The following is a 27,141-nucleotide window of genomic DNA, read 5'->3' on the forward strand; positions in this document are numbered from 1 at the left end:
TGAGGCTGCCTCTGAGCTTTGTGAGAGCTGCTGATTGCCAGGAGTGCGCTCCCCGCCATCTTCATTGAGGAGCTGCCCCTCACCCTTCCTCCTATAGGATGCCGGCGCCTGCTTTTTGAGGGCTGCAGGCCACCAGGCAGCAACCTCATGATCCAGGCACATTTATTTCCTGCATTTTCCAGTTGAGGAAACTGAGGCTTCGCTCAGCCCCCACACAGGTTTCCACAAAGCCAAAGCCACTGCCTTATCTGAAGCCTGCCTCCCACCCCTGGGCCAGATAAGGCCCCTTACCCCTGAGATTCCCAGGGAAGCCAGACCCAGGCACTCAAAGCCTTTGCCACACTGCTACGGACTCAAGTTTACATAATTTGTGTGATTGTTTATTTCTTGACTCTCTCCCTGCTGGGCTGCAGGCAGAGATTGTGTCCACTGTGTTCACTGCTGTGTTCTTAGTGGCTGGCATATAGTAGGCATTCAATATTTGCTGAATAAATAAATGCCAGAAGCCCCCAGAGCCTTCTTCCTTGGGCTCTTCTGTCCCCTCTGCCTCACCTCGAGGAGGGAGGAGGCAGAGGGGACAGAGGTGGAACAGGGATGCTGGGAGAGAAAAAGAGGGTGACCTTGAGCAAGCCACTGGCCTCCCCTCTCGCCTCCCTCCTCCCAAAGGCGTGGGCAGCTCCAACCAATCCTGAACCCTCAGCCCTGCCAGACAGACTGGGACTGTCCCGAGCTCTGGCCAGGCGAGGCTGGCCGCTGCGGTGTGGTGCCTGGGACCCTGGCCAGGCCCTCAGTGGCCACAGCCAAGGGGCTAAGCTTGGGGAGGGAGGCAGGCAGGCAGGCGGGCCCTGGGGTGGAGGAGGGAGGGTGGCAGGACCTAAGGAGAAACCTGGACGAGCAGCTGGGGAGTTGGGCTGGAGGTGGGATGGGAGTGGGGAGATGAAGCTAGAAAAATGGGGAACGTGGGCCACAGCTCATTCTAGGGCTCCCCACCCACTCAACCTCCCTCCCCCTAAACCCCCCAGGGTCCACTGTAGCCCAAGGTGCTGCCCTCCTCCTCTCTGGGCCCAGTTAGTAATCCCCTGCACCAGCCCAGGGTTGTGAAGAGGCTGAGAGGTGACAATCCAGTGCTTGGCACGGGCTCAGCACTGTGGCCGCGTGAGGAGGGGTTGCTGAAGGAGGCGAGGCCGGCACATCTGTGAGTGGCGCTGGGGGAGGGCAGAGTAGAGCCAGGCAGGAGGTCAGCAAGGAGACCCCAGGCTTCCTGACACCCACGCCGAGGAAATCTGACTCCCTGAGCAGAGCAGGAACTGGGGCGGAAGGGTCAGCAAGACCTTAGCTGAGAGCCGCGAGAAGGTGAAGGGGGCTCCCTGGACCCACGAGGGGGCAGCTTCCAGACCTGGGAGCCCCTGTTTCTCCTGAAGCCAGGAAGGGAGCCTCCCCTCACCCTCACCTGGGCAGCAACTGGCGCCCTCTGGTGGTGACAGCGTGGACCTAGAGGGGTCCTCCTCAACCTGGCCACAAATGTCCTCCCAGGGAGGCTGAGCCTGGCACCCTGAGGAGCCCATTCTCCCGGGGCAAGTGCGTGGGATCAAGAGCCCCGGGGGCCAACTGAGCTTTAGATCCAATTCCCAGAACTTCTCCTTGGCCCAGAGCTACCCAGAACCTCCCAGAACAAAGTCAGGTGGAGCAGAACCCCTTAAAGTGTCAGAGGTGAGGGGAACCGCAGGAAAACTGCAGGAGCATTGCAGACCAAGGAGCTCAGACCTGAGGTGAGTCCTGGCTCTGCTTCTTGCTTGCTGTGTGGCCTGAGATGAGTTACCTGGCCTCTCTGAGCCTCAGACCCTCCATCTTTCAAAGGGAACAATGATTTTGAACTCATCTGATTGTTGGGAGGGTCTAACATCATCTCAGATGCAATGTAAGTGAAATCTGTATCTGAAGTTTCCTTCTGAAGCCAGGGCAGGCTCTGTGGACCAGCTGAAGGCCATTGCCACCTGGGGCTCCTGGGTCTGAACTCTGCAGAGAAAAGCTCTTCCTCTGTGACATTTGACCCTTGAAATCCTCCTGACTTGTCTACTGCTCTAGATTCCTGCCTCCAGTCTTATCTGTCCAATCCATCATGCAAACATAGCTGGATACAGACTCAAATACTGCTTCAATCAGGTCCCACTCCAGCTCAACAACCTTCCATGGTTCCCTTTCGCCTTCCTAGCGAAGTTGGAACTTCGGCTCTCCCAGCCCAGTACTCAAGGCTTTTCTAGCCAGTATCTGATCCAGCCAAAAAGGTCTACTCACCACTTGCTAAGCCCTACCTGGTGCCCCAGAATACCCTGTTCACCCTGCAGACCCTGGCCCGGCCCACCTATTTGCATGTCCCATGCCTGGCCAGTCCTTTGGGACAGTTGACTCCTGCAGGCCAGCCAGCTGTGCTCAACAGGGCCCATTCAGGGCTCCTGGCTTGGCTGTAAGCATCCTTCCTACTCCCTCAGCCCGCCCTGCATGTGCTCCTCCTCCACCACCCCACCTCCTGCATGGTTCTTAGCACATGACCTTGCCTCCCACTTCCAGAGAGAAATGCAGCCTCTGAGAGGAACTCCTTCCAAGGCCATCCCCTACACCCAGAGATTCCGTTCCTTCCCTCTCCCTCATTTGTAGATGTCCCTTCCAACCTCCTATCTCCCAGAAACACACACACACACCTTCCTCTATCTCAGGTTTACCTTTAGCTACTCCTTTCAGCTAAAGCTACTGCTGCTCTCTCTCTCTCTCTCTAATTTTTCTTTTATTTTTAAAGCTGGGCTTCTTACAAGTGTTCTTCACACCCCTCCGTCCTTGTCCTCACTCCCACACACTCCCCCACCCACGGTAGTCTCCCATCACCCTCTGCCACTCCATGGAGACTGCTCTTGCCAAGGTCACTGTCATCTCTAAAGCCAAAGGACCTCTGACTCAATCTCCCTCTGGGTGGTACTGGACAGTGAGCTCTCATCCTCCCGGCCTCCAACCCGGTTGATCCTTCAGTCCCAGGCCACATCCTTAGCAACCCTGAACTGCTGGAGCTGTGGACACTGCCACCTCCATCTCCCTGCCTCTGGACCCCCATTACCCAACCAACTGTCTTCTGGACCTCTGTGTTCAGTTTTCTCTCAGACACAGCAAGCTCAGCCTGTCCAAAATGGGTCTCCACATCTCAACTACCCATTTACACTGTCTGCCCTCCTCCTGACTCTCCTTCCCACCGGTACCCAAAGTAGAAACAGGAAATGCCCTGGGCTCCTCCTTCTGCGTCACTTCCAAGTCAACATTCTCACCCCATTAATAAAACAGTCTCCCTGCCTTCTCTCTTGCCCCCTTCTTTTTTTTTTTAAATTTGTTCTTGAAACCACATATTTTTTAATTGAAATATAGTCAGTTTACAATGTTGTGTCAATTCCTGTTGTATAGCATAATGTTTCAGTCATCCATATACATACATATATTTGTTTTTGTCTTCTTTTTCATTATAGGTTATTACAAGATATTGAATATAGTTCCTAATCTAGTCTTTATTCAACAGCTGGGGCAATCTTTCTCAAATCCAATCTAATCAAGTCAATCCTCTGCTTCTCATTATCCTTTGATAATCTCCTTCCAAATCTGGCCTTCAGACATCCATTCCCCCTTTGCCCTTCTCCTTCGGGGAATCCTTGTGGTGTTGGGGAATTGATCCCACCCCGATGTCAGCCTTTCCCAAGGCCCTGGACATCGTGATTGGTTCATAAGTGGACTAGAGACCTAAGCTGGCCCAATCAGCATGTTATAAATATGGGATGAAGTCCAGGAAGTTGAGCCAGGAGTGTTTGCTGCCATCTTTGATCCTCAAGGAAAGCCAACACTGTGGATGACACCATGAAGAGATGGGGAAAAAAAACTAGCTTCTCAGTGACATAACTGAGCTGTGGAGCCACCTCACCTGAAGCCACTGAACCTCTGAACTTTTTAGTCATGTGAGCCAATGCATTCCTTTGATTGTTTGAGCCTGGTTGATTTCAGTTTTCTGTCACTTGCAACCACAGCCTCTGAACCACTATGTCTCTCAACATTACTCCATTTGTGAACTTACACTTAAGCCTTGCCCAACAATCTTTTGTTGTTGACTGGTTCTCATTTGCTTTGCAAAATGAAGCTCAATTTTACCCTGTCTAGGGTATCTGCCCCCTCCCCATCTCAGCATTGACCACACTCTAATGTAACCACCTGCTTGTTTACCTGTCGATCTCCTCCTTGAAGTGGTGAGTCTTGAGAGGGCAGGGCACCCACCTTACTCACCTGTGTACCCACAGCTCCACAGCACCTGGCACACAGTAGGTGCTCAACAAACAGCTGCTGTGAGAATCCTCCTCAGATCTCCCAAACACCACCTCCTCAGGGGAGCCCTCCTGACTGCCCCAGTCCCTTTCACTCCACAGGTACCTACACTGCCTGATCCCCAGAAAATCACCTCTGCCAAATCATCTCGGAGTTTTGCCAATCTGTTAGAAGCTCCTCATAGCTAAAGACTTACTGTAATAGAAAGCGCCAGCTTCTACGAGTCCATATTATTTTCGCAGCTGTATTCCCCAGACCCTAGATTAGTACAGGTACATAGCAGATGCTCAACTATTGTTGAATAAATTAGTGGATGAATGACAAACAAATTGAACGCTCACAGGTAACAACCACAGTGTGCAAAATCCCTGACTATTTTATCTCCTTTTCCTCTGAAGTAGCCCTACAAGGCAAGTATTCTAATTATTTTCATTGTACAGGTGAGGAGCTGAGGCTTCGGAAGATGACCTGATGACCTGCCTCAGATCACACAGCTTGAAATTGGCAGAGCTGGGACAGATCTCCAACCAGCTGATGCCAGAGCCCTGTTTTTCATATCCCTGCGTCCACATCCTTCCAATGAAGATGCATTTGACTGTCAGGAGAAACCGCCATTCAATGGTGCTTGGAGCAAAGCGGACATTTTATTATTTCTCCTAAGAAGTGTGGAGGTCAGTGTCATTGCTTCTCATCTCTCACCTCTGCCTCTTCCACGCATGAGAAGACTTCCCCTCATAGTCACCAGATGGCTGCAGCTGCTCCGAGCAGCCCATCCTCAGAGGACAATTTCCAGAGTGGAAGGGGAGGGACAGAGGGCAGGGACTTTCTCCTTGGCATGTCTCTTTTATCAGGGAGAAAAATTTTTCAGAAATTTCTGAACCCACCTGTGCCCCTTAAACCAATCCCCAGCAAAGGGGCATAGGATTCCTATGCTTGGATTAGACTCATCCTGTTTGTGTTCCAGCAGACTTGCCATGACATCCTGGTATCTCCACCCATCACCTGAGCAGTTGGGGCTCTGTTAGCAAGGAAAAAGGAAGCCTGGCAGTTGGTTAGACACTCCTGCCCCCTGCTGCCCTCCCCATCCCCCTGACACAAAGCCGTGCCTATCTTAGATTTAGAAATACTTGTTGATTGAACTACAATATGTCTCTTCCCCAGCAGACATAGGTTCTGGCCCTGAAGTCATGGCCCCCAGGTGCCCACATTTCCTACGATGAAAACCAGCAAAGAGGGCTACAGTTCCTGATGGACAGCAGGCTCACGGGACCCAGTGGTGAGTCTGCAGGGACAGATAACCTGGAACAGACAGACAGGTGGTTGGATTTTGAACTGTTTTCAGTTTAGATGTATGCAGTCCTTCATTCAACAAGCTTTTATGTCCATCTTCTCCTCTGACTCCTCCCTGTCCTCCGCAATCTTGTTTTTTGCCTAGGGGAGGAGGTTATTAGGTTTATTTAAATTTATTTATTTAATGGAGATAACGCGGATTGAATCTAGGACTCTCTCCTCTGCAATCTTTTTTTTTTTTTTTTGGCGAGGCAATAGTTAGGTTTATTTTTATTTATTTATTCAACAGGGGTACTGGCGATTGAACCCAGGACCCTGTGCACGCTAAGCATGTGCTCTAGCACTGAGCTACACCCCCCACCCCTGCAGTCTTAACCAAGCCCATACTGGGGGACAGACTGCCTACAAACTGCTGGTGAGGGCTCTGGGTCTGCACCTTGCTTCACAGAAAGGGTAGGTGGGATTAGTGATGTCTGTTGTGGGCACGAAATGAGTGGCAGGGAGGCAGAGAGAAGAGGCCAGGAAACGAAGAATTATAAGAGGTCCTCCCCAAAATTTGCATGTTGAAGGCCCAAACCCCAGTACCTCAGAATGTGACGTTATTTGAAGATGGGAACTTTACGAGGTAATCAAATTAATGTGAGGTCATTAAGGGTGGGCCCTAGTCCAATGTGACTGGTGTCCTTGTAAGTGTGGGAAATTTGCACACACAGGCATAAACAGGGAACAGCATGTGATCATGAAGATGGCCGTCTACAGACCAAGGAGAGAGGCCTGGAACAGCTCCTCACACAGCCCTTGGAAAGAACCAACCCTGCCAACATCTTGATTTTGGACTTCCAACCTCCAGAACAATAAACTTCTGTTGTTTAAGCCACCCAGTCTGGGTGCTTTGTTACAGAGCCCTGGGCAGTGGCCTCTGGGCTTAGGGGTGTGTGCAGATTGGGCATGACTTACCTGGACAAAGACCTGAAGAGGCCTCCAAGTCAGGACATCTCACCCCCTCCCACCTTTGGGCCCCTCTCTGGCCTTGGCCTCCCTGGCTGTAGAGGAGGGATAAGCTAGATGACTGCCTGGCTCCCTCTCTGCCCTGGCAGTCCAGCAGCCTCTCACCTTCCTGAGGCCATTCAATACAGCCACCAATTGTTGCCTGCTGTTGACTTCTAATGTCAAGGGTGGGGCCTGTGGACCCTGACATTGAGAGTAACAAGCACGACGTCTAACTGCCTTGTATGAGTTATGCCACAATAGTGCTGTGTAACAAATGACCCAAAGTTTCTTTGAGTCAGAATCTCAGGAATGACTTCACTGGGTGGTTCTGACTCAATGTTTCCCATGAGGTTGCTACCAAGATGTTGGCTGGGCTTCAGTTCCCTAGAGGCTTGTCTAGTGTGGGACATTCATCTTCTAAGGTGGCTCATGCACTTGTCTAGCCAGTGGGCCTGGCTGCTGTTGGGAAGCCTCAGTTCCTCCCATCCATGGTGCTGTTTGTGCATCCTGATAGCATGATGGCTGGCTTTCCCCAGAGGGAAAAATGCAAGAGACCAAGGCAGGAACTTGGTCTTAAGTTTTATAACCTAGTCTTGGGAATCACACACTGTCACTTTGGAAGTATTTTATTGTCATACATCAGCCCTACTCAGTGTTGGAGGGGACTATGTAAAGGCATGAATACCAGAAAATAAGTATCACTGGGGCCATTTGGTGGCTGGCTACCGAAGGCTGGATGAGAGATCTGGTACTAGAAGGGATTCTGGGGGCAAAGGGTCATGAAGGAAGAGTCTTATAGATTGAACTTGGGAAAGATGGAGCCTTGGGAGTGCATTAGTTTCCCAGGGCCGCCATTAACAAAGTACCACAAACTGGATGACTTAAAACAACAGCAATTAATTTTGGTCAAGAGTCCAAAATCAAGGTGTTGGCTGGGTTAGTTCCTTGCAGAGGCGCTGAGACTGAATCTGTTCCATGCCTCTCACCTGGCTTCTGATGGCTCTCAGGAATCCTTGGTGTTCTTTGGCTTGCAGCTGCATTCCTTCAGTCTCTTCTTCTGTCTTCACATGGCCATCTTCCTTCTGTATGTGCATCTCAAACCTCCCTCACTTTTCTGTTATAAGGACAACAGTCATTGGATTTTGAGCCAACACTAAATCCAGGATGATCTCATCCTGAGATCCTTAACTTAATCACACCTGCAAAGACCCTATTTTCAAATAAGGTCACATCCACAGGTACCAGAGGTGAACTTGAACATGGACATATCTTTGTGTGTGTGTGGGTGGGAACACATTATTCAACCCACTACAGGCGGCATACCCATGGAGGGGCTGGTTGAGGCCATGACCTAATATCTCCATCTGCTTTGGCTCAGGTGTCACCTCCTCTGGGGAGCCTGCTACCTCCCCTTTATGTCCCACAGCACCTGTCCCTGCCACCATCACAGCCACTGTTATACCTCCAACGAACATTTCTGTGTCTATGTCAGGCACTGAGCTGGGTCCCGGGGGTTCAGAAGTTCAGGTTGCCAAATATAGCATACAAAAACACAGAACACCCAAGGAAATCTGAATTTCAGATAAAGAGTGAGTTTAAGTTTTCCCCATGTATTGTATCTGGCACTGCTGACAGCAGCGGAGGAGAGAAGCAGGGCCTCCAGCTGCAGGGAGCCTGCAGCCCTATGGAGATGAGGGGGTGAGTGACCACAGTGCAGTGCAACAGGGGAGGACGAGGCATAGGGAGACCCCAGGGAGAGTGCTGGGGCCAGCTATGGGAGCCAGAGGAGGCTTCCAACATCTAAGCTGGGACGCCAGGGGCAAGAAGGAAAGAGGTTTCTGGCGAAAGGAACTGCAGGGCCAAAGGTAAGGTGTGGGGATGGGGCCCTGGCCAGGAGAACAGGGTCAAACATGCAGCCTCTAACCCTAAACGGAGCCTGCAGCCTCTGAGGGCTTTAACTGGCTAACCAGACGTGAATTTTAGAAAGAGGGAGATACGCAGTGCACAAATGACGAAGAAAGAAGAGAGTTTCAAGGAAGAAGTGCATAACAGGCCAGATGTTGCAGGGAGGCCCAGAAGGATAAGGACTGAGGCGTGTCCCTGGGAGGTAGCAAGATGGCTGGAGGTGTTAGAAGAGGCTTCCACAGGGCGGTGGGAAGAGAAGCAGCTGCAGCAGGTGGAGGAGTGAGCAGCGGGAGAAGCAAGGAGGTAGAGACAGGGTTAGGGTTGGCCACTTTTTCCAAAAGTTTTTAGATGGGGGTGGGGGTGGGTGGAGAGCAGGCAGGAGCCAGAGGGTTGAGGAAGGCTGGGGAAGGGAGGGGTGACTGAAAGGAGGGGTCCTGAGGGGAAGAGGCTCAGCTCCTCAGGTGGCAAGGAGGGGAGGATGGGGGCATTCAGATTCTTCTCTGATCTTTTTTTTTTTTCCTTTTGGGAAATGGAGGGCTTCTCCTTAGCAGATCACAGGGTGCAAAGTCTGCCCATCAGTCCCCCGCGGTGCAGTTATGTGCCGGCCCGTTGGGCAGGGCTAACTTCCAAGGCAGTTCCCCAGCACGGAAGACTACAGCGAGTAGCTGCCCCCAGGCCTCCACTGAGCACGTGAGTGAATGAATACTTGGGAGCAGCTGAGGGCTGTGGAATGAGAGTGTTTAGGGGAGCAGCTGTACTAGGAGGACGGAGAGTCTAGGAAGGAGGTGGGATGGGTGCGGGGCCTGGAAAAGAGGTGGGAAAAGGTGTCCCATCCTGAAGGATCAGAGAGGCGGAGGTAGGAGCTGGAGGGAGTGGCTGCTGAGGCAGCTTAGTCGCCAGGGCAGAGATGTGTTAGGGAAGGGAGGACTGATGGTAGGGGAGCAGGTGGGGGTGGGGGAATGTCCTTTTGTACCCAGGGAGGGGATTCCTTTTCTGCCCCAGTCCATACCAGGTGCCTTCCATCTCTCATCTCATTTAAGCTCATTGAATTCTCACAACCTCCCCTGGAAGATGATGCTGATGATGAAGATGACAGCTCTGGGAGGTCTCACTTTATAAATAAGGAAACCTGAGTCTCAAAGACTTGAGGCATCTTGCCAAAAGTCACAAAGGCCTTAAGTAGCAGAGAGGAAGTTTAAACGCTGACTGGTCTGACTCCAAAGCAGACTCTGTCCACTACCCCATGAGACCAAGGAAGCACTGAGCAGGAGAGAGCCCATATCAGGGGCAGCCCTCCAGGGAGAAGGATGCTGCTAAGGTACAGGAATAGGGCACTGGGGCTTCTCAGGCCTCTAGGGGGCCTGGATGATGTCACCTGCCCAATGGACTACTGGGCTTACCTCCCAGGCCTTGTCTGGTGTCCAGCAAATTCCTGCAGCTGGGTGGGGACGGGGGTCAGGGAGCAGACTTAGGAATAGGGAGTGGCAGAAGAGACAGGGCACAGGGCATATGTTCCCTGAAACAGCTGACCATGAAGTTCAATGTGGATGAGGAGTCAAGAGAAACCAAAACATGGTAGGGGACTGCACTGGGGTGAGGGTTGAGCCTCATTCCCATTTTGCCGCTTCTCTCACTGTTAATGCTCTTGCCCCAGCCCTTCAGGCTCCCTTGGATCTGCAAATACTGTTCCCTCCCCTGGGAACCCCAAGCCTTCTCTTCAAGCGTAAGTTCAGAAGTCCCCTCTTTCTACCTTGGCCACCTTCCTCCCACCTTAGCTCCCTCTTCTGGTCCCCTGAGTGCTAGCAACCAGATTTTCTGACCAGGGAATGGGATGCAGGCCAAAGACTCACTCATTCTAGTCTACCTACATTCCCTCCATGGTCTCATCCAGTCTCATCTAGCTTTACATACCATCCATACCTGTATATGCTGAAATTTGTAGCTCCAGCCTGGACCTCTCCTCTGTGTGTCAGACTCTGATTACTCCACATCTCCATGTGACTCTCTGAAAAGACATCTCAACCTGAGGTGGTGGAAATTGAAGTCCAAGTCTTCCCTTCCCCTACCCACCTTGCTCCTTCCAAACATCTCAGTTGAAGTCACTCCATTTTTCCAGCAGCACAAGCTAAAAACCTTGAAGGTATCTTGACTCCCCTCTCCCTCATACCCCACATCACATCCAGTCCATTGGCAGGTCCTGTTGACTCTACCTTCCACACACATTCACGTCCTGAACACTTCTCCCACCTCCACTGCCATCCAGCGGGTGGGTGTCAGCACCATCATTCTGGCCTAGATTATAGCAGTGGCCTCTACACTGCCCTTCCTTTGACCTTGCCCCTATGCTCCCTACTCAACCCAGCAGCCAGTGGTCATATGAGCACATAAGCCAGCCTTACTACCCCTTCCAAACTCTCCAGTGGCATTCCAGCTCTCTCTAGTCTCCACCAAAGTCTTTCAAAACCTACAAGCCCTAAGTGATCCTCCCCTTAATGGTCTGGTTTCACCTCCCACTATTCTCCTGTTGGCCCACTCTGCTCCAGCCATATTGTACTACCTGTAGTTTCTCAAGCATTCTAATCTTGCTCCTCCTGAGGAGTTTTACAGTAGCTGTACCCCAGCCTGTGCCCCTAGCCTGGAATGCCTTTCCCCAAGTAGCTTCATGATTTGTTCCCTAATACCCTTCAGGTCTGTCTTTTTTTTTTTTTTAATAAATTTTAATTCTTTTTTTTTTTAAATAGAGGTAATGGGGATTGAACCAAGGACCTCGTGCATGGACCTCGTGCATGCTAAGCATGTGTTCTACATATGTCTCCTCATTTTGTCTTCACTGAACATCTTAGTTAAAACTATAAACCTGACTTTCCCCATTCTCTTTCCACAAAACTTTTTTCATCTAATGTGCTATGTATTTTATCTGTTCATATAGTTTATTATCTCTCTCTTCCTTCCAGAATACAAAATCTATCAGGACAGTATCTTTTCTGTTTATTATTGTTTACTCTGCTTCCTGCAACAGTGCCTAGCATATGGTAGGCACTCAACAAATGTTGCTTGAGTTGACTCTTTGGGGACCACCACTGTGCTGAGCGCAGAAGGTGGGACAATGAGCAAAACCTGACAAAGCCTATGAAGTTTGTCTTAGGCAGCAGTTTTCTGATATTCATAAGTACTCTACCTGGGGAGCTCTTAGAAGCTAAGAATCTGGTTCCGCCCCTGGAGATTCTGGGGGTAGGCTCTAGGGGCCTGCACAGCACTCAGGCTCCCCAGATGATTCTGTTGCAGGCCAAGTGGGGGTCACACTAGTCTGCTGGGGTAGACTGAAATTAATATTGTTCAAGACGTCTGATGCCTCATTTTCACAGCACCTTCTACTCTCCATTAAACAGTTGTTATATGGCGGTTTCCCCTTTAAACAGTAAGTTTTGGACTGCGACGGCATCTTGCTCGTTTCCGTGCCCCTTGGGCTCTGAACAGCGTAGGTTTAGGTGCCAGTCAATGTTTATTGAGAGAGCGAATGAATGGAGAGTGAATGACTGGTTAGAAAAGGAATTTCAGAGTTCACGATCGAGAAGGTGGGAAATTTTCCAAAGCCACCTACCCCTGTGCCCGAGGGTTGTAGGAGGGGCTGGTCTTCAGAAGTCGTGTCGCGTTTGGTCGCCTGGGAAGGTAGCACTCCACCTGCTGACCCAGGCCGGCGTGGGAGATGTGGAGTGGAGCGCAGGGGCAGCACTGCTGTCCACTCGACTGCCCAGCAGCGCGCTTTTCCTAGCGCTGCGCCGCCGTTGCCATAGCTACAGACACAGCCAGGGGAGAAGGGGCGGGCCCGGGCTACGTCATTCCCAGAGCGACGCTGCTCCGCGCCTCCCGCCTCCGTCGGGTGTGAGACCCTCGGCCCGCCTCCCCAGCTCTCCACCTGCGCGCCTTCCCCCGCTGCCCCCTCCCCGAGTTCTGCGCCGGCGCGGTGCCCGCCAGGGCGCGCCGGGGGAGCTCGCGAAGCGCATGCGCGTTGCGGGGCCTGCTGCCGCTCTGGTGTCGCCGCCGCCGCCGCTGTTGCTGCCGTTGCCGCCTCCCTGCCGGCAAGTGTAGGAAGGAGGAGCTGAGGGCCGCCGCCGCCGTTGCCGCCATGGGGGTGAGTGAGGCAGGGAGGGGAGACACGAGGGTCGGGAGGGCTTCCCGCTCCCCTCGCCCCCTGTGCCCCCATTGTTCCTTGAACCCTCTCACGTGACTTCGACCCCCTCCAGCCTCACGTGACCTCCAGCCCCCACATGACCCGACTCCCCAAGTCTGAAGTGTCCCCACTCTCGGCCCAGCCTGGGAATCTCCTGGGGAAGGCCTCTTCCTCTGGCCCCACCCCCTCCGGTGCCCCCGGCCCTCGCGTCGCGCCCGCCCCTGCCTTCCTCAGGACGTGTTGTCTTCTGGTCTCCCCCTGCCCCCGCGCGGTCCTTGGGGTCTTCTTCCCCGCCCCCAGGAGTCCCATCACCCGGCTGTCACCGGGTTCGTGGTTTCCCACATCCTGGGCCAACACTGGCTGGAAGGGAACCGAGGCCCAGAGGAAAGAAGGCACCCAGCCAAGGTCACACGGGCAGTGACTGGGGACCAGACCCCGACTCAGGGCTCCTGAATCCCTGCCGCTGTGCTTCCCGCTACTCGTCTTCTCAGCGAAGCTAGTTTCCCGAATCTCTTTCGAAACCTCTCCACCAGGTTCCTCCTGCTCCAAAAACACTCTCTTCCTTTTCGGCAGAGGCCACCTTCAAGGCCTACCAGATGCACTGAAATGGGTCTTATTATTACCTAGGCTGTTAGTAGCCTTCGTTCTGCAGGTGGCTTTTTATGGGGGAGGTGTGCGGAAGATGAGTAGGGGCGTAATGGAGGGTCCCCTGGTGATGGCCCAGCTGCGGATGGATAATGACACCTGTTACGCACAAGGCAGCCTGGAGGTGCATCTTCTGCCCTTCCCTGGCCTGTGCTGATAGAGGGTTGGGCAGAAGTTATTGGCATGTCCTGTGTGGTCACCTGAGTTCCAATTAGAATAGCATCAGCCACTCTCCTAAAAATATAACCGGCCCTCCCGGTACCAGGTATCCTGGTTTTTACATGAACTTTCCACCAGTGTTAGGGAGCCCTGACTTTGGAGCCAGAGATACCTCAGTTTCAGCCCCATCTTCTCTGGCTAGCAGCATGATATTGTGCTAGTGACACAGCCTTTGTGGACTTGAACGTCTTCACCTGTGTAATGAGGATGATGATACCTCCCTCTTAGGACTGATGTGAGGATAAAAATGGTATAGTGGATGTAGATAGCCACATAGGTGCCTCTTAAAGAGTGGCTGTTATTTTTGCCTGTATTCTCAGCCTTCAGTTATCTAAAATAGATTTGTGCTATTTTTAACCCATTGGGTTTGTCTCTACTGTTATTAACCTAGATTTTTTTTCCCTCTCCACTCAGTTATTGACTGAATAAATCAACTTGTTAGACAAAAACAGTTGTCTAATCCATGTCAAAGCACTTTATGTAATCCATGTCAAAACACCATCATGTTTCAACAAGGACTTTTGGATACTGTGTACTTCCTGTGTAGAAAATCAAGTCTAGAGACCTTAGGCATATTTAACCTAGATTCTAGTGAAAGGCCCCAGACCCCAGCTCTTGCTCAAACTAAGTAAAACCTTGTGTCCCTGGTATTACTTGGTAAATGTCTATCCAGCACCAGCCACTCCAGACTGAACAGAAAACAAGAAGCATAACATGCCATTCTGGTTTAGTACTTCCTCATTGGCTGAGTTGAAATAGCAGGCCTCTGAGATCCTGCGATCCTCACTGCTTCCTTTAGGGCCCTGATCTTATTACTCATAGTTTGCAGGTGTGTTTCTCAGAACAGCGTCTACCTTCTCTCTTCTGGCCTAACGCTCACTGCAAAAGAGACTTGAATTTTCCTCCCTGAAACAGCTGGAACCCTCTCGTTATCCTCATTCCTCGTGGGTGGGGGCTATGGACTCTCCACCACAGTGTCAGAAGGTCATGGTTCCTAGTGATCACCCTCCAGCAGAGGGCCCTGCTCCATTTGACGGCCTAGACCACAGGCTAAGAGAGAATGGCCTCAGGTGGAGCACCGTTCTCTTCAAAGTCCTTTCATGCTTGCTGCCACATGTAAGTTGTCTTTTAGGAATTGGAATTTAGAGCTCTGTCTCCCTTTGCCAGAAACAGAGGGGTTTTTGTTTTTGTTTTGTTTTTTTTCCTGGATTCTGGATTCTTTGTGGGATGGAGGCATTGATACTGAAAACCTAAGGGATGCCAAATCCTTTTTCTGAAAGGTGCCCCATGCCCCCGTCTGGGTGTTTTTTTGTTTTTTAATTTCTCTGTGTGACCCCTAGCAGTCCTGGAGCTGCTATTATGACTAGCAGTCACAGAGATGCTACTTTGATAGGGGATGAGTTTTCATAGCTGCATGTGAAAACGTTTCATCACACTTTGTAACAAGTGCCACATAGATTTAGTTGAGGTAGTGGAAGGACCTGGATTTGAATCTTGGAGGATTCGTTCAGCAGGTATGAACTGAGTACCTAGCGTTTGCTGAGCGCTGGGTCCACATCAGCAAATAAAGCAGATGTGACCTCTCCTCTACCTCATGGGGTGTGCAGTTTAGGGGGAGTGGAGGAAGAGGGCTGTAGAAAGACCTCTTTGAGAATTCTGTTCACTGGCTCTGTGACCCTGAAAAGTATCTAACCTCGCTGTGCCTGTTTTCTCATCAGAGAAGTAGGCACACATACCTTAATGGGTTATTGCAAAAATTAAGGTAAATCATCTTTATTAAAGCACCAGCAGAGTGTTCTACACTAATAGGTCCTTGTAAACAAAGTCCTTACAATAAAGAATTTTTGTATCTAGTACATTGTATCACTTTGTCCTCACAGCAGTCCTGCAAGGTATAGGCATTGTGAGCCCATGGATGAGGAAATTGAGGTTCGGAGAAACTGAGTAACTTGCTGGAAAGAGAGTAAGTAACTTGCCCAAAGTCACACAGCTATTAAGTGGAAGAGCTGAGAATGAAATCTGGGTCTCTCAACTCAAAATCCCACACTCTTTTTATTATATAAAGCTCCCTTGGGAAAGACACTTAACCGCAATGAGCTTTACTGTTCACTGTACTTATTTCCCATTTTAATTAGGAGAATTTTCCTGCGTCCCTGCAGGGTAGTCGTACCTCCATAAGGCAGGGCAGAGCTAATTGGAACAGTAGGAGACCACTTTTCCTAGGGTGTGCTAGGTTTGCTGGAGGGCCCTGCCTGTCTGGCCCAGCCTGCTGCAGCCTGCCTCGTGCCCTGCATGCAGGCAGCAAGAGGCATACGGGGCTCTTTCATTATCCGAAGTCTCAGGCCATGGCAGCCCCAAGCCTCACTGAGAGTTACCTGCTCACCTGTTCCCCTGCAGAAATGAGCCCATAAACTTCCTGGGAGCTGGGCTTGGCCCTCCTGCTGCTGTGCTTAGGAATTACTTACCTCTTGTGCTTAGAAATGAGACACTATGGAGGGGACCTACATTTCTGGTGCTTTCTGGGTCCCCTGAGTCACACTTTCCTTCCAGCACCCTCCATCCTTCAGCTCTGTGTCATGCAAAGAGAGCTGATGTGCAGGGTGGAGGCAGAGAGCCTGCCTTTATCATGAGGGCATGCTGACTTCTGACCTGTCCTTGGCAGCTGTTCCTTGAGGCCAGCAGTGGCATCCCCATTTTCCTGGTCATAGAGTTGTTCTCACAAGTCACGCAGGGGGTGGCAGGAGGAGCAATGGCCTGGCCTGTTTGACGCCAAAGCTCATGTTCATTTTGCCCCATCACACAGCCCTGGTGACCCTCTGCCTCAGGTTTCCCTGTTCCTTACTTTGCCTCAGTATGGAGGTAGGTCTGGGGCGGCGCCGTGTTGGCATGTCATGTCAGCTGTTACCAAGCCGGCAGGGTAATGAGAAATGAGTGGCCAAGTAGCTGCCTTGAGGGCTCCTGAGGTCTCATTGTGACCTTATCTTGGCAGAGCTAGGAAAGTTTTTGATGCTGGGGTAGGCTCTCCTGGTGGGAGGCAGCACGGTGAGAACAAATGCTGGCTCTGCAGCCCAGCCCCTGGGGTGAGTCCCCCCTCTGCTGTCTCCCCTCGGGGCCTCTGAATGAGTCACGCCATCCCTTTGAGCCTCAGTTTCTTCACGTGTAAATGAGGTGGTGGTTTCTGCCCTGAGAATTGAACCAGATAATGTTTATGAAAGTGTTTTGTAAGATCAGTGTATCTCTCAATGTTGTCTTGAAATCCAAATTCCCAGAGAAAATATGGATGCTCTGAAACCTCTGTGTGGTAGAGAGGGGCTTGTTCTGTCCCCAGATCCCAGCAGTACGAAGGCAGTCTGTTCCCGTCTGTTTGTTCCTTCCTCCAGGGAGGTAAGAAATGGGCTCTAGCCCGGCTTCCCACACAGTGCTCCGCCTGCAGGTAGTAAACAGCTGGTGTTGGTCAAGTTTATACCAGGAAGAGAAATTCCTGTGCGCTCCTGGTATTGGAACTCTTGCCTCCTGGTTGCTTGAAGTAGGAGTTAAGCAGTGTTGTTCCTTGGGGAACCAAGGGTAGAATTTATCCAGCCGCTGGTTTTTCAACTCACGCTTTCCTGGGCCAGTCAGCATCAGAGCTAAGGTGGGATTGGAGAAAGTGAAACCTGTCTCTGATGAGGTCAGGGAAGTGAGGGGTGGGGTCAGAAGAGGCAGTGCGATTGGGAAAAAGCAGAAGCATCTTCCTAGTGCCTCTGGGGTGCCTTCTGGACTTGGGCTGGGTGGGCAAGCACCTCTGATTACGTATACTGTTAAGCTCCTCCTTGGGAGTGAGAATGAGGACCGTCATTTATTGAGCGCAGGCCATAGTAACCCTCATGGGCTTACTCCTTCAGCGGACCTGCTCATGAGGTGAAAGGAGGCTCAGAGAATGGCTGTGTCTCGTCCTAAGACCTACAGGGAGTAAAGGGCAGAAATAGGCTCTGGACAAGGTCTGTCAGACCGCAGACCTTGATCTCTTTTCCCTGTGTTACCAGTTTTTATAAGAGGGTAAGAGTCCATTTAGACTTGAGAAAACCTGACATGAGTCTCCAAACAGGATCTGCTCTGAGTGCAGTTATGGGCAGTTTGTAGTTTGTTTCTCTGTGTAAGGACAGCCTCCCTTTGCTCCTCCCCTGCTGCCTGTGTGCCCTGCAAGTTGGCTTTGCTGACCACGTGTCCGTATGGCCTCTGTCCCCAGATGAACCCCTTGGGGCCCTTCACTCTCCCCTTGTTGCCACTAAGTGCTCGCTGTGCCTGCCACTCATTGGCCTTGGCTGAGCAGCCATTCCTGGGAACAACCCTGTCTCCTTCAGCCAGAGTGCCCTGGCCCTCGCTTAAAAATGGGACCCAGCTCCCAAAGGGGCCACCCCCCGACCAGATCTTTGTCTCCTGAAGTCAGAAGACGCTTAAAAGGCTTTGAATAAATATACACTTAGAACAGCCTTCAGCACCTACCTCAGATGTCATTGCCTCCCTGAAACCTGCCCTGAATGTGTCCAAAATTAGTTGTCCCCTCCTTAGGAGGGAATCAGTGAGTGAATATTTATCAGGCAGCTGCTGGGGGCCAGGCTCTGCTGCAAGTGTCACCTACTCTCTCTGGGCCCTCACAAGTGATCCAAGGGTCAGTCCTTTTCCAGATAGGGAAGCTAAGAAGCCTGGTGACACTCTCATGACTTGGAAGTGCTTGGGTCTTTCCTACTCAGCCAAGGATGCGGCAGCCAGGATCTGTGTCCTGCTGCTGAGACCAGGCCTATACATGAGGGGCTGACCCTTTGGTTCTCCAAAGGGAAAGTCAAGTTTTTGGTTGGCCACAGCCTTCCAGCCACCTTTGCTTTTCCCTGTTACAGAGGAAATCGAGCAAAGCAAAGGAGAAGAAACAGAAGCGGTTGGAGGAGCGAGCTGCCATGGATGCTGTCTGTGCCAAAGTGGATGCCGCCAACAGGGTGACTCTCCCCTCCTTCCCAGTCCCTTCCTCCTGGAACTTCAGCTTGGTTTTTAATTTGACTTCTTTTGGTGCCACCCTGTGGCAGAATTGTGTTACTGCCCACTCACGCCTCTGCTGCCTCCTTGCTGCTGAGGAAAAGCAGCCTGGCTAGAAGGCTGGGAGAGGTTCCAGAAGGGCCAGGTGTGCAGGAAAGTGTGGATTCAAGTGGAAGTGGCTGCTTTTCTCTGTGGGGCTCCTTCCTTACCAGGAGAAGAGGGTCTGGAGAAATTTTTGTTAGGGTTTTGCATTTTGGGGAGGAATCCTCACTGGTAAAATGTGGTATCTTTTTCTCATTCTTTCCTTCAAACATTTATTGCACGCCTATGAGGTACCACAGGCTGTGCTGGGGACCAGGGGACGCAGCGGCCTGGTTTCCAGGGACCACAGTCGGGGAGAAGTAACAGTGATTCTGAGCACGTGGTGGGTCTGACTGGGAGCAGCTCTGTTTTCAGTGGAACCTGAAAGATTCTGGACACCCTTCCTGCCCCGTTCCGTATCCTGGTTTTTGTTATTCATTAGTCACAATAGGATGTGGCACAGGGACATGATTTTCCATTTTGGGTTTTGACCAGGTGGGGTTAGTTGGGGGCCTCTGAGAAGTACTCATGGATCAAGGTGGGGCCTTCTCTTCTCATCAGGGTCAGGTGAGCGGGTTTTATGCCCGGAGGCCAGTGTTAGTATTGGGCAGTGAAGTTTCTCTTCACCTTGTCAAATGAAGCCAACTTCACACACCTGGGCCTTCTTGCCAGAGTCTCCCTCCTACGTGTAATTTCAGAGCTGAGGCAGGTGGAGGGTCCGTATAAGGGCTGCTCCTGGGCCTGGGAGCTCACACATGGGTCAGCATAACGGGACTCCAGGGCAGAGCCTGTGACTCTGCCAGGTGAGAGTTTGTACTACTCCTTGTTTTTTTCCCTCCACAGCTCGGAGACCCTTTAGAGGCTTTCCCAGTGTTCAAGAAATATGATCGGAATGGGTGAGTGTTCTGCATTTCCCCAGGTGTCCTCAGGAATTCACCTTTCAGAGGAGGCTTCCTCAGACCCACATTTTCTCATTCTTCTTTGTTAGTGAAAAAGCAGACAGGATGGCCAGTGCCCTGTTGATATAAAATCCCCCAGTTGAGGTGATAAAGGAATCTGCGAATGAGCAAAGATTGCCTAATCTCAGACTGATGTCTCCTTGAGACTTGTTATTTTCTCTGGGTGAAGAGGCAGAGAGTTGAAACAAGTTTGAAAAATCATCTGGGCTGACTCTCTCATTTTGTACTGGGGAAACTGAGGCTTGGAGAAGCAGACTGAGATGTCTGAGCTTGTGGAGTTTCTCCCTGACGGCTGAGGGGGCTTTCGATTCCCAGTCCAGTGTTCTTTCCCTGATTATATAGTACAATTTTTAAAAGCTGCTGACTGGTTTTGTGACCCTGGACAAATTAATCTCTCTGTGCCTCAATTTTTGAATCAGAAATGGGTCTAATAATAGTACCTTCCTCATGGACTCATCAGGAGGATTAGATGTCAAATGTTAGTGCCTGGAGCACACTAAAAGCTAGCTCAGTGTTAGCTGTTATTACTAATCCAGTTCACTGTAGGATCTGTTTTTTCTCTCAGCCAGCAGCACCTCAGGTAAGACAGATTATGCTACCTATTTCATAAACCAAGAGAACAGAAAGGGGGGAGGGGATGCTGTTGGCTGAGGGAAAAAAACAGGCTGTGATTTTATAGAATCATAGCTGTGGGTTTGAATCATAACTGTACCTCTTACTAATTGTGTTTGGATAAGTCAACATCCTCTTCAAGCCTCATTTTTTATCTTAAATAGAATGATGATACCAGACTTGCAGGGTTGTTTTAAGAAGGACAGAGAATATATCCAGCTGTGTTAAGTAGCAGCTGATGTGAAAGTATTTCAATGAATGAGTAAGACAAATACAGATACATGAATTATTTATTTGAATATGTGAATTAGAGGGAACGGCTATAGTAGGTAATAGTATATTTGCCCTTCATAGCTGTGTCTGAATTCCATAGTATCACAGTAATTTATTCTTCCTGTCTGTGGTCAGATTTTTGCAGTTCCTCTAGAAGTTCTGTCATTCAACTGGGAAGTCCTTTGACATAGTTTCGAGATTCCTTACTGTGATGTCTCTCAGTGTTCCTTATCGCACACTCCCTCTGACCTCCAGAAATACAGAACAGCTCTGACGCAGGCATTGCTGGCTGACTCTGGGCTCATTTGGTGCCTGGAATTGTGTGTGATTTGTGTAGTTGTGATCCTACTTTTGTGTACCTAAATAACTCAGGTTAGTAGAAAATTTATGCTGAAAACCGGCCCCTGGAAAATTTAGAACTAAGACAGATGCAGTGCTGTGTTTGGGCCTTTCTGACCACTACACAGTCAGTACTTAAAAAGAAAGGAAGGCTCTTCAGAGCCAGGAAGTTCCAAATTTACAAGGCTGCACACATGCGCGACTCAATGTAGCGTGCCACTCAGCCAAGGTGACAGTGGATTCCAGTGGTGATGTCCTCTGAGGAGTCGTATCAGTCCTTTCAGAATGTGACACCACCTGGAGAATATAATTTCACTGTTTGGCCAAGGAGTTTACATGTGATTTACTTAATTCATTTAGGAATAAAGAGCAGATTGATACCTTAACACCTGCAGCATTCGTTAGTGTAGGAAAGCAGAGCGTGGGATTGGACCCCGATCCACCCTGTTTGATCAGCTGAGAGCACCCACTCTGTCCCCAGGGGGAGCAGGAGGCAGGACTCCTCAGGGGGTGTGGGCCCTAGTCTTCTTGAAGGGCCTGAGGTCATCCAGCCACTTTCACAGGCGAGATTGGTAGATCATAAAGAAGAGGTCCCACAGGGGGTCCGGTGAGGACTTGGTTCTGAAATGGAAGCAATAGGAAAATGCCTAAGGGCAGGAACTAAGGGAACAGAGAAGACACGAGTGTTTAGAACAAAGTACAGAAGAGAGGGTGGAGAGGGCAGAGAGGGACAGAAGTCGACAAAGTGCCGAGTCTGATAAAGGCTCTGCTTGGGAGGCAGGAAATGGGACTTGTGGTCAGGGTGGTGGGCGGGTGATGACAGTTGTTAATCTTGGCCCGAAAGGCTTAGCTCCTTCACAGGCACCTTCTGTAGTCATGTCTGGGCTCGGCTTCTCTCTGTAGATTAATTGTGACCAGGCGTGCCTCGTTGTCAGGGTGTCAGGCAGCGGGCAGTGCTGGGCCTGTCTCTGGCTTCAAATGCCTCCTTTTCCTCTTCTCAGCTTAAACGTCTCCATTGAGTGTAAGCGGGTGTCCGGCCTGGAGCCAGCCACCGTGGACTGGGCCTTCGACCTGACCAAGACCAACATGCAGACCATGTAAGCACACCATCTGTAGGGGAGCCTGGCTTTCTCCCTAGAGTCCCTGTCCTGACGGCCCCCATCTTCCAGGTATGAGCAGAGTGAGTGGGGCTGGAAGGACCGAGAGAAACGGGAGGAGATGACGGATGACCGTGCCTGGTATCTCATCGCTTGGGAAAACAGTTCGGTCCCTGTTGCCTTTTCTCACTTCCGGTTCGATGTGGAGTGCGGGGATGAAGTCCTGTACTGGTAGGAGCCCCAGCCTGAAGTGGGCGCTGGGGCGGGGAGGCCCTCCAGCTGGTGCAGAGTCTGGCGCACCTGTCTGGGTCAGTGGGTTGCCCGGGGCCATGGGCACCTCGATGGGCCTCACAGCCTCTTCATGCTCACCCCCGACTTCCTTTACCCAGCTACGAAGTGCAGTTGGAGAGCAAGGTGCGGCGGAAAGGCCTGGGGAAGTTCCTCATCCAGATCCTGCAGCTTATGGCCAACAGGTAAGGGCCACCCACTGTCACTCAGTTGGAAGGAGCTGCCTCTGAGGCATCTCCCGTGGGGGACAAGGCTAATAGGAATGTTCTAGAAGAAAGGCATCTAGAACCCTGTCAGTAAGTCTTCCTGCCCTGCTGTGAATCTGGATTTCGCACATGTGGCTCAGTGCGGCAGGCACCTCTGAGTGCCTGTTCCGGGCCTGAGTGACGGAGAGGACGAGGAGAGGCCACCAGTCGGGTGGGGCCTGACCGGCCCCATCATGGCGGGAGGTACCGAGCGCCCAAGACTCGGGCTAGAGTCAAGGCTCAGGAATGCACCTCAGGAGCAAATGGGAGACAGCAGGCAGAGACATGAGAGAGGACATATGATCTAGCACCTGTTTCTCTTTCTGTAAGGTTCTCTGTGCTTTCTTCTCAGCACCCAGATGAAGAAAGTTATGTTAACGGTATTTAAGCACAATCATGGCGCCTACCAGTTCTTCCGAGAAGCGCTACAGTAAGGAGCCGGGCCCCAGTGTGGGACAGTCTGGGCCATAGGAGCTGCCTGCCCCCGTGTCTTTTCCCCGTCCTGACCCCTGAGCTCCCGGTCCAGTGGTCCATGGGGCTGGGGGGTAGGGGAAATGGTGTGGGAGTGCCTGGTCCCCTGCCCTCCTCCTGAGCCCTCACTCCTGGCGAGGAAGGTGTTTAGCTGCCTGTAGCCAACCCTTTCCTCCTGCCTGCTTGCAGATTTGAAATCGACGACTCTTCCCCGAGCATGTCCGGCTGCTGTGGGGAGGACTGCTCCTATGAGATCCTGAGCCGGAGGACCAAGTTTGGGGACAGCCAGCACTCCCACACGGGCGGGCACTGTGGTGGCTGCTGCCACTGAACACCCAAGCTAGAACGCTCTCTCCAAGGCCTGTTCTCTCCCTAGTCTCACGCCACTTGCCAGGTGCCCTCAGAGCTGTGGCCTCCTCAGCCCTGTGCGTGCCAGGCTGTACCCTGAGAACACAGAACCCTGGAAGGAGTGGTCCACGCTGCCCCCTGCTGTCTCCTAGGAGAGCAGAGTGCCAGGAGGGAGCCGAGAGGAGAGGATGCTGCAGGAAGAGCTGGCGGAGGCCTGGGCACGAGGTGCATCCTCCCACAGTGGCTGCCTTCTCACTCGGCTCTTACGCCCTCGAGTTAGGGTTCCCCAACTTCCCTACGCTGGATAACTGACAACCACCCCACACACAATTGGACAAATGGAGTATTTATACCCACCTCTATGAAAGTCCTGGAGCCCTCCGTCAGGGTCTGGCTAGTTCCCAAAGAGAAATGGACTCGGTGTAAGATCTGGGCACAGAGAGGCTTCTGAGAGACTTGTCTTTTGTGGATGGAGTGCTCTGATGGAGACCTTGGGAAGGTCTTTGGTGCCACAACACAGGGAAGCAAGGGGGCTGTTTCTGGCTGTGCCTTTGTGGATCCCCAGTTAGCATGGAGTTGTCCAGGGGACCAGCTGACTCTGGGGGGAGGGCTGCCCCTCTCTCTCGAGGACCAGGAACAGGTGTCGAATGGGACCTGCCGTGGAGACTCTTGCTTCTCTGGGCTTCTGGACTTGGCTGCATCCTGAGCTTAACCTCTTGATCTCATGACAGTGACTCGAGTTTTTCACTCGTGGAAAAAAGCCGGAGGCCCCGCCTGCTCTCCTCCATCCCTTCTTACTGCTTTTCTCCCCCTGCGTCTCACCCCACACCAGATACCCCTGTTCTTACTCTCGAGGGGTAACATCAGGGAGCCCCTTGTCTTCCCCTAGAAAGGACCCCCATTTCTGGCATATTTGATGCCATTCCCTCTCAAATCTTGGTGCTGATAGCTCTCTGAAGGTGGTGGATCCCTCCCCACCGCCTCCCCCCGCCTTTGGAGAGCCCCCAGCCAGCAGCAGGCACCTCTGCCTGCACTCCCCAGCCTCGCCCCTCACTGCCTCAGTGAGGCACTAGTGCCATTGCCCTGGCCGGCCGTGCAGCTGCAGCAGGAGCACCTCTCAGTGGCCGCGTCACCTGCAGCAGCGGCCAGGAGTGGCGAGAAGGCCTTCCTCTCCTCTCATGGGATAGAGAGGGTGCGGGGTCAGAGCTCAGACTCGCCCCATCTCTAGACCTTGTTCCCCTTCCGGGAAAGAAAATGACCAAATCCTTGTCCAGGAAAAAGCACCTGACACCTCCCCTTGGACAACTTTGAGCTCTGCTTTAGGGAGTGTCTCAAAGGTCCTGCTTTTGTGAGGTTGCTCCTGAGGAAGTTTGTCAGTCCTTCGGACCTCAGAGTCTGCTCCTGCCCCACCCTCTGCCCTGACTCAGGCCGTCTGTGCTGGCGGTTGTCCCTGGAGCTGTTCTTGCTTCTCCCCCAGATTCCTGTCCGGACAGGGCCTGTGCACACGGCCTCCTTCCCCAGCCCAGCCCTGCCCTGTGTTGGGGGCGTCTTGTTGCTCTTGACCTGCCAGCAGTGGACATGGCACGCCCTTGGAGAGCGCCTTGCAGCTTTACACTGGAATAAGCCCACCTTTGCCCCTGCCCTGCCAGCTCCTGGGGATTTTACCCAAGGGGAAGAGTTAATTGCTGGAAGGGCATTGGAGGGCTCCTTCCAAGAACCATGGGACAACAGAAGCATATTTAGGGAGAATTTTTCCTCTGATCCTTGCTGTCTCTCAAAGGGCACAGAATGATAAATATTTATTGTCTTAGATCATGGATTTCTGATACCTCCCACTCAAGGGGACCAGAAGGGGCCCCAGTGTGAATCCCACACAAGGTGAGTTCAGTGTGTGTTGCCTTTCCATTGAACACCTGGCACTGAGCCTGTTGGTTGACGGTGCTTGTTGCCAGGTCCTGCTCATCCAGCTGCCTCCCCCCACTTCCCAAGGGCTGCTGGGGGTCAGGGCTGGGTGGGGAGGCGCTGCCTGAGACCCGCAGGTCACCTTGTTTTTGATGTTGAGCCCATTCAGTTCTCGACCATCAGTCTTTCTCCATCTCTTCCCAAAGGTCTTGGTTTTGAGAAACCTAGCAGGCCTCTTGTACCACGCTTTTTTTGTTTATTGTTTGGGGCATGTTAAAATGTTAATTTTGGAATTTTTTTTCAGTTGTATCCACCCTATTTCAGGTTATTTTCGTTGATGTCAGATGTGTATATGACACACATATGGTTCTTTTTAACCTTGGTTTTGTTTTGTTTTGTTTTTTTAGAGGATGTGTTGAAGATAAACTCCTTGATATATATATTTTTTTTCTTTAGCGATCTGTTATCACTGGAATCAAAGGGAAAAAGTGATCTCTTTTCGCATTGGTTGTATTTGTATGTCACAAATAAAAGACACTTTGCTCAGCTGCTAGGACAGCTCCTGATGCTGGGGTGCCCTGTGTTGGGCCTAAACCACGGAGGGGCATGTAGCTGGCATGGCCCCACACCCCTTCTCATGAAGGAAATTTCAGGCTGAGAAAAACCTCGGTGTCTGGGGCGAGCATCCAGACGTGGAAACTGAGACCGAACGCGTGTGTTTGTGCCACTTCCCAGGAACCCTGGGTAGAGGTCAAAGGTCTTCTGCTGAGGCGCCTGTGCCACTTCCCAGGAACCCTGGGTAGAGGTCAAAGGTCTCCTGCTGAGGGGCGCCTCCTCTGCACATAGCAGAGTCCCAAGCCAGGCGTTGTGACATTTGACATCTGTGGCTAAACGTAGGTCCCAGAGCACTTGTGTGGGAGTTGAATAGACGAGAGTGTCTGTTTCTTTCCTCCCTTTTACTTTACTGGGTCACTCAGAATATTCTTTGTCTCTTAAAAAGACTCCAACGCCCTCTTCCCTCCCCTCACAAAAGACACAGGCCCAAAGGAAGGGTAGCTCATGTCAGGCCTGACAGGGCAGGAAAGTTATGAGCTGGGGAAGGGTCCTCCGGCCCCCCGAGTGTGGCAGATGGAGCTGTGCAGCCTCTCTCCCAGGCGGGTTTCTGCCTGTGCCTGGCCCCGGGTGAGCCGGGAGCAGAGGCAGGAAGTGGGTTGCGAGCCAGGGCTCAGAAGCACTTCTTGTGGACACTGGTAGGGCCAGCATCCTCATGCTGCTGTTTGGTGATCACGTCGGCTGGAAGGTGGAAAGGGCCCCAAGCCACACGGAGGATTTGTGCTCTGGTGGGGCGGTGATCTGGGGAAAGAGGAGCAGGGTTAACAGCTATCCTGTGGGTGCTAGTGTCTTACGGCCTTAGCCCCGGGCCGGGGCACAGCCAGGAGATGGTTTGTGCAGCTGTCTTACCTTGGCGACATGAAGGAGGCATCATGGTCCTTGGGAAAAGAGAGAGTCTTCATGTGCCAAAGTCTGCCCCCCAAATTCTTGCTCCTTGAGGACTGAATTCCCAGAAAGAATTCCTTGAATGGCCATTCCCTTGCTGCAGGGTGGGTGGCCAGAGCTGGAAGGGTTGGGGGGCTTGAGCTACACCCTCCGCTCCCACCTTCCCAAGTGGCCGGGTCCCCTCCTTGGTCCCCCACAATGGCTGCCTCCTGCTGCTGTCTCACTGCTCCCCTAGCTGCAGCTCAGACTTCTTCACTCAAGTGGCACTTGCTGGAACGCCATCTCCTCAGGGAGCGGGTGGAGCAAGAGGCACAGTTGCTGGATGAGAGGGGCGGGCTTCCCCAGTGCGGGAAACCTGCTCACCGGATGGGTACTGCCAGGCTTTGAAAGCCGTCATTTCAAACAAGGGCACGTTCATTCTAGTTGTTTTTGCTTCTCCCTCTAAGTGCAACAGA

The 27,141-nt window shown here is 51.9% G+C and overlaps 1 protein-coding gene and 1 long non-coding RNA gene across 3 annotated transcripts; one reads left to right on the forward strand and one right to left on the reverse strand.

Annotated features, from left to right (window-relative positions):
• Positions 1 to 4,972: 4,972 nt before the first annotated feature.
• On the reverse strand, positions 4,973 to 13,341 carry LOC140698812 (uncharacterized). The gene is made up of 4 exons (XR_012076788.1): positions 13,327 to 13,341; positions 12,134 to 12,326; positions 10,453 to 10,537; positions 4,973 to 5,778 (listed from the first exon to the last, which is right to left on the reverse strand). It is a non-coding gene; the product is annotated as an uncharacterized lncRNA (long non-coding RNA).
• NAA40 (N-alpha-acetyltransferase 40, NatD catalytic subunit) lies at positions 12,389 to 25,738 on the forward strand. Of its 2 annotated transcripts, none has more exons than XM_015249917.3 (8): positions 12,389 to 12,664; positions 18,442 to 18,537; positions 19,499 to 19,551; positions 21,840 to 21,935; positions 22,008 to 22,166; positions 22,325 to 22,408; positions 22,821 to 22,898; positions 23,129 to 25,738. In XM_015249917.3, the coding sequence occupies exons 1-8, from the start codon at positions 12,659 to 12,661 to the stop codon at positions 23,268 to 23,270; spliced, it is 714 nt and encodes a 237-aa protein (XP_015105403.2). In that variant the 5' UTR covers positions 12,389 to 12,658; the 3' UTR covers positions 23,271 to 25,738. The 2 variants fall into 2 exon arrangements, with proteins under 2 accessions (XP_015105403.2, XP_072826286.1); XM_072970185.1 differs by lacking the exon at positions 12,389 to 12,664 and adding an exon at positions 15,448 to 15,530.
• The last annotated feature ends 1,403 nt before the right edge of the window (positions 25,739 to 27,141 follow it).

This window comes from Vicugna pacos, chromosome 10 (assembly GCF_048564905.1).
Source record: "Vicugna pacos chromosome 10, VicPac4, whole genome shotgun sequence".
Taxonomy (NCBI): Eukaryota; Metazoa; Chordata; class Mammalia; order Artiodactyla; family Camelidae; genus Vicugna; species Vicugna pacos.

Coding starts and splice junctions, on each gene's coding strand:
- NAA40 (XM_015249917.3), top strand. Junction 18,538..19,498: donor AAGTGGATGCCGCCAACAGG/GTGACTCTCCCC, acceptor TTCCCTCCACAG/CTCGGAGACCCTTTAGAGGC. Junction 22,409..22,820: donor CTGCAGCTTATGGCCAACAG/GTAAGGGCCACC, acceptor CTTTCTTCTCAG/CACCCAGATGAAGAAAGTTA.